General features: G+C 33.7%; 2 protein-coding genes across 2 annotated transcripts; both read left to right on the top strand.

Annotated features, from left to right (window-relative positions):
* The first annotated feature begins 2,731 nt into the window (after window positions 1–2,731).
* LOC130736732 (putative F-box/FBD/LRR-repeat protein At5g22670) lies at window positions 2,732–3,289 on the top strand. The gene has a single exon (XM_057588522.1). The coding sequence runs from the start codon at window positions 2,732–2,734 to the stop codon at window positions 3,287–3,289; it is 558 nt and encodes a 185-aa protein (XP_057444505.1).
* A 395-nt stretch (window positions 3,290–3,684) lies between these two features.
* On the top strand, window positions 3,685–4,201 carry LOC130736731 (putative FBD-associated F-box protein At5g56820). Its single transcript, XM_057588521.1, has 2 exons — window positions 3,685–3,804; window positions 3,896–4,201. Exons 1-2 carry the CDS (start codon window positions 3,685–3,687, stop codon window positions 4,199–4,201), a joined length of 426 nt encoding a protein of 141 aa, XP_057444504.1.
* Window positions 4,202–6,575: the final 2,374 nt, after the last annotated feature.

Here is a 6,575-nt window from a genome sequence, read left to right as displayed (position 1 = left end):
AATAAACACAACAATTATTTTGTGTTTTCTTTCTCTTTCCAATCTTTCCTTCCTGATTCACCGTCTTCAGCAGTAGCTGTAATGCACCTCTATTTGGAGCGCCTCTCGCGGACTCTCTCTCCAGCGCCCCTGCAGCAGAATCTGTCACCGTTGGATTGATCTCATGGAAGAAATTGCATTGGAAAAAAATCTGACACTTCCCCCAAAGTTAATACTAAAAAGGGTTAAGCACCATGTTAGTCCATGTCTTTGAATCGCCGTCTGAACTAGGTCACTCGCTGAAAAAATTATTGAAAAGGCTAATCTTCTTTGTAAATCGTTTGGAGCAAGTCCTCGCCGAAGCCCGGAGCTCCGACGAGTGATGATTTGGATCGCTGACTGTGTTAATTATGCTTATGGGGATTTTTTAAAAAAAATAAAAAAATAAATAACGGATCAGAAATTTTAATATAATTAACAAAAATAAAGCCAATTAACAAAACTAACCCTAATTTAATTAACAAAAACAAAGTTTCAAAAAAAAATCTCCCCAAATTAATTCCAATTTCCCCAAATTCCCAATCAAATTAGGGTTCTTCTTCTCATCCTCTGGCATCAACATTGTCTGATGAAGTTCACAGCCAATACCTCGTTTGGTATCAGTCTAAACTCAAAATTCAAGCCAAGAAGCTTAGCAAACTCAGACAAACGGTTACGAGTAGCAGAAAGAGAAGAACCAAGGGAAGTTCCAAGAGCCATAGCTGGTATCCCTGAGATTCTTATGCTTCAAGGCTTCCCTAATGAGCGTGTAGCAAAAGCTTGCAACAATGATGCCCATTGAATCCCTTGCACAATCCCAAAATCAAAGATGTGAACCCTCGTGGCTCCTTCTATGGCTTCCAATATAGCTTGGTTTGCAGTTACCACAACACTACCACCCAAATCCAAAATTCACCCACCATGAACCACCACCAACAACTCAACCCTCACTTTGACTTCCTTGAGCAAATGCTCTCCACACTTCCCTCTTTTTGGGATCCCAATTCTTCTGTCAACCCCACCACCGACCTCTCCGTCGAAACCACGCCCCGTTAATGTCGCTGCTTTCCCCTTCGCAAACACGCCACGCTCACCTCCAAGTTCTGGAACCACCAGATCACCTCCCCCACCACCAAAGCATCCGCTATCATGCTCCACCAACACCTCTTCTAGATGCCCGGAAACGATGTCGTTGACGCCACCAACTACTTCGAATCCCCCAATCCCATATGTTGCAGTTACTAATTGATTCCCTTTTCCCTCAATTCTCTGAATTTCATCGCCAATTTTCATGCTCACAGGGTGGTATGAAGATGGAAATTATGGTGAGTGAAGATGATGGTATGTGATTAACTCTTCATCCCCTAAACTTGGATTTGGGATGCAATGAAGATGGAAGAAAAATTTGGGTTTGGAATTGAAGTGTTTCTGAATAGGTGATTTAGGATTTGGGTGGAATTGGGGTTAATTTCGTGGTGAATTGGTTTTGTTAATTTGATTTCGATTAGATTAGATTTATTATTAGGTTTTATTTTGGTCAATTGGGTTAAATTATCTTATTTGTAATTTAAATTTTAATTTTTTTAATTTTTTTTTAATTTTTTAAAATCTATGTCAGCTCACTTAACCCAGTCAGCGTGACACTTCATCGCTCCGGCGAGGACTTGCTCCAGACAATTTACAAAGAAGAGGAGCTTTTTTCATAACTTTTCCGGCGAGGGACCTAATTCAGACAACAACATAAAAACAGGGACTAATATGATGCTTAACCCTACTAAAAAAAAGCTATATACTAATTCTGTATGCAAAATGTAGAAGATAGCAACAGAGTGTATTTGAAGATTTATTATTTCATTATGCCTGATTTTTTTTAAAGGTTACATTCTTGTGAGGAAAAAATTATTTTTCAAAAGAATTAGTACAAAAGATATTGAAACCAACAATTTTTTTTAATATTAGATGAATATTTTTGAAACCAAAAATAATTAAATAAATATTTTTTTCGAAATTGATATCACATATAAAAAAGCTATTAAAAACATATATTTTTTGACTCAACTCAACGCATCTTTATTTATGTGTTAGGCAAAAAAGTGTTTTCTTAATAAGCTAAAATAATTTAATTTTTATCTTAATTTTTTTTTGAAAGTAATTTTTATCTTTATTTGAATGAATTAAAATTGCAAACTTTTTATCTTTTTATTATATATATATATATATATATAATGTATAAAAATTAAATCGCAAGTAATAAAAATTATAGTATGAAAGAAAATATAAAATGTATATGAAACCCCTCGACTTTTAAATATGTAATATAAAATTAACTATATACACTACACATGAAAATTGTGAGAATAAACCGTTAAATCTATTAAAGATATATGTATTTTTAAAGTGTTTTAATTTTTTTTGTGCTTATAAGTATCTTGTATTAGGTGTTTTTTCATTTACAAGACATAAACTCAAAACTTTACTTAAGGAAAGTTAAGCATGCCAGTTTCAGAAAAAGTTAAGCATGCACTTGAACTAACCCCGTTGATATTTTAATAATTCTTTCTTTTTAAAAAAATGTAACATTTATAATTAAAAAGATAATGCAACAAATTCATTCAATTACGGTGACTATCTCTATTCTTTTATATTGTACATGTTGTTTCATTTATTCTGTAGCATGCCTAATTAATAACTTCCATAAGATAAATCCATTTCAATGGAAAGCAGGGACTGTAAGATTTTGCATAGAGAATCTACCATGAACGATCGTATTAGCAGTTTACCAGAGGAACTCCTCTGCCAAATACTCTCTTTTCTCCCAACAAAGAATGTCGTTGCAACAAGCGTGCTCTCCAAGAAGTGGAAGCTACAATGGCGTTCAGTCCCCACTCTCGACTTCGACGAGCTTCGTGAACTCAACTATATCGGAAGCAAAGAAGACCTTGATCACTTTTTTCGGTGTATCTATGCATTCATCCACTCCAGAGATCATTACAAACCTATCCTAAAATTCCGCCTCAGTTTCTATTACCCCTTTCATGACCCTGCTAGTGTCACCGCGCAGGTTAATTCTGTTGTGCAACCCGGAGTTGAGCACCTCGATATCTCCTTCCCCTATTTCCGGATTATCGGACAACCAAAACCCATTATCCCGCCTGCCATCTTCACTTGCAAAAATCTTGTGGTTCTCAAGCTGGATGTCTCGCCCTGCTTCTTGCCAGATGCCCTGTTCTTGAGTTTCAGCTTTCTTGGAACCTCTGAACTCCTCTGTTGATTTCCCTTTCCTTAAAACCCTACATCTAGAAGATTTACATTTCTCAAAACATGGATGTCTCGCCCTGCTTCTTGCCAGATGCCCTGTTCTTGAGGATTTCAAAGAATTTCATCTATGTTTTGATGGAATGTACGATTTGATCACTGAGAGAGAGTTTAATACTTTACCCAAGTTGGTCAGAGCTGAAATTTTTGGGTGAAATGGTTTTTTGCTGAAAGCTGTTAACAATGTGCAATTTTTGCACATACAACAGGTAGTGTGATTTATCCATCATTGTTTTTCATTCTTTAGGAAAATGGGATGTTTGATATCATGTTAATGTTATTATAAAACTCATGCAGATTAATTATAGAATCCTGTAAAATGACGAAAGCTCAAATCCATCTGTTTTCCCCATGTTTCACAATTTAATCCATATGGAACTCTCCTATAAAAAGTGTGATAAAAAAGATTTGTTTGAGGCAGTGGAACTGCTCAAGGATTGCCCTAAACTTCAAGTTCTTGTCATTGACCAGGTTTGCTTAGAGGCTTAGGATTTTATTTTTATTTTTTATCATTTCTTCACATGTTTTCCTTTATTTATTTATTTTGTGTAATTGTTAACAGCGAAACTTTCCTATCTATAAGTTTGGTGAAATTAAAGGTGAATTAAGAGATTGGCAATGCCCACAATCTGTTCCTGAATGCATTCTGTTACACCTTAAAAAATGCTATCTAAATGATTATAGCGGCACCGAAGGTGAGTTTCAATTTGCAAGATATATTCTCCAGAATGGAAGATTTTTAGAGAGCATGACTATATGCAACATCTCAGATGTAAATCAACAGGGAGAGCTTAAGAATCCTAAAGAATTATCCTCATGCACAAGGCAGTCTGCAAATTGTAAACTTTATTTGCAAACTTTTCTTTGAATGATAACAATCTAGCTTTGGTAGCTGCAAGTATTTTCTTCATTTCTTCCTTTTAACTAGTTAATAGCTTGACACAATAACTATTCTCTTCTAGTTCTTGCTTTTCCTCTTGTTCCTTGTTTTGTTGGTTCTATTTTGTATGTTTTGTTTAAGACACCTTTAGCTTTTTAAGGTTAATTATGAATGTCATGTGTTGAGTATTTGGACTAAACAAAAACTAAAATCAAATTTAGTGTCCAATATGCTTTCCTCAAACAAAATGTGAATCAAATCCATATGGTTTCATCCTATCTTTTCTTGTAGAAAAAAAAAATAAAACCGAGCAAACCCACTCAGAAAAAACAAAAAAATTCCAACAAAATCTATTTTCTCATACAATTAGAAAAGGGAAGAATTGCATATCTAAAGAACTTCTGCAAATCACAGCGAGTCATTAAAAGAGAAATACAGAGGGAGAACCACATATTGCATCTGTCCTCACTTTCTACAACTTGTTCAAAGATGCAATACTTCTTCGTGAGTAAAATCACACATTACAAAACCACAGGTAAAGAGGCCCCTTGTTTTAAAGTAAAAGAGACATACCAAAAAAACGTACTTCGGTCAGGTGATTCATGGCCAGCGCCACCACCCACATACTCAAATCCTTGTATCAAGCTCTTTAAACTACAACAAAAAACAAATAGAAAATTCAGGCCTGGGCGCACTTATCACAGTAGATTACAATAACAAGAAACTCAAAGAAAACTAACTAATACAGAAATAGAAAAACATAACACTCAAGTTTCGAATAATCAATTCACAAAAACCCTTAAATTAAGAAAATTTCACCGTTAGACAAAAACCCCAATCTCCAATTCATGAATTGTGTCTAATCTACGTAGTTTCCACCACTCCTCACATCAGCAACTGCATGGGTTGTATGAGAGCAGTTTCTCAAGCATTCCTTCTCACACTGTTTGAAAAAGTGTCTTTCGGAACTTGGAAGAGACTCTAATCCAGAGATTTCTGATATGAACCAAGCATGAAACGCAAAAATAAGAAAATGCTCAAGCTTTTACTTAGCACATGTATAAGAATGATAAGAAATAAGAAGTAAGACTGCATTTGGCACCAAATTTTGACGGGGTCATCAGCATAAAACACTTATGATATTTGCTCTAATGTGTGCTAATCATTACTGGAGTACAATTGTGCTACTAATCAAATCGAGTGAATCGGATTCACATCATAAGTTGCAAAAATCAAAGGCACATTTCAGTGAAGTGAAACAAAAAAATGATGTAATGCCCCTTATGTGAACACCCCAAAAAATTATCCATATATGTGAGAAAAGAACAAAATAATTCTCCCATCCAAACTCATAATTCCCCCATTGAAAATAATTCTATCCATAGGATATACTATCAAGTATCAAGACAGCTTAATTCATAAGTTATGTAATGCCAAAAGTAATTGTGGTTACTTCACCAATGAACTTATACTAAAAATCAATTTAAATTGAACTTAAGGAAATATATAGAGCAAAGTAAGATATGTCACCCAATTGGCGTACTAAAACATGATTGATTATATGTAAAGTTGATGAATTTCAAGGAAAGATGAACCAACCTTAAGAATGGGCTAGACATGCTCATGAAGATTAAATATGAGCTCTTCATATGCTTTCATCAATTTGAGTGACCTGTGCATCATAAAAAAAATCATCAACCTTGCTTCTTCGTAAGAATCAAAACTAGAACCGGATCAGAAATATTGGCTACGTTTCAGACCCTAAGGAAGTTTTAAAGGAAAAAAACTGAATCAATTTCCTTTCCTTAGCTGGGGTTTGTGTTTTTTGGGTTGTTTTGCTTCGTCCCTTCTTTGAGGGGTTGTATTTTCTTTCTATCTTAATAAATCGCTTGTTCTCTAAAAAAAAAATAGAATCACTATTTGAAATCAAAGAAACGTAATCACAATATGCACAAAAATCTTCGATGGAGGAAGGCACAATCTTAGATAATTAGGGCAAATCTTTTAAATTTTTAATATTTTATGAAAAAGTTTCTCAGATTTAAAATTACCTTTAAAAAATCGGTTTCAAGATTTGTTATGAAAATAAATTTAGGTGAAGAAAAAGTTTGTTTTTGGAGTATGAATTACATTTTATGGTATTTTTATTGAATTTTCGAATTTTTATTTAATTTAGAATTTTATGAGTTTTCATTATGATTTGGTAGATTTTGATAGTTTTTATTTATTATCTTTAGAGTATTAATTAAATTTTATGTTATTTTTATTTAATTAAGGATTTTATGAGTTTTTATTAATCAATTTTTATGGTATTTTTAGTTTTTTATTTAATCTAGGTAAATCTTAGATAATTAGGAAAAAT

This window comes from Lotus japonicus, chromosome 2 (assembly GCF_012489685.1).
Source record: "Lotus japonicus ecotype B-129 chromosome 2, LjGifu_v1.2".
Taxonomy (NCBI): Eukaryota; Viridiplantae; Streptophyta; class Magnoliopsida; order Fabales; family Fabaceae; genus Lotus; species Lotus japonicus.
This window is presented reverse-complemented; position numbering and strand designations above follow the sequence as displayed.

What these genes read in the sequence shown, in the direction of transcription:
- LOC130736732 (XM_057588522.1), top strand. Translation starts at nt 2,732, where the DNA reads ATGGAAAGCAGGGACTGTAAGATTTTGCATAGAGAATCTACCATGAAC.
- LOC130736731 (XM_057588521.1), top strand. Translation starts at nt 3,685, where the DNA reads ATGTTTCACAATTTAATCCATATGGAACTCTCCTATAAAAAGTGTGAT. An exon ending in AAGTTCTTGTCATTGACCAG is followed by an intron (nt 3,805 to 3,895) that starts GTTTGCTTAGAG and finishes AATTGTTAACAG; the next exon opens with CGAAACTTTCCTATCTATAA.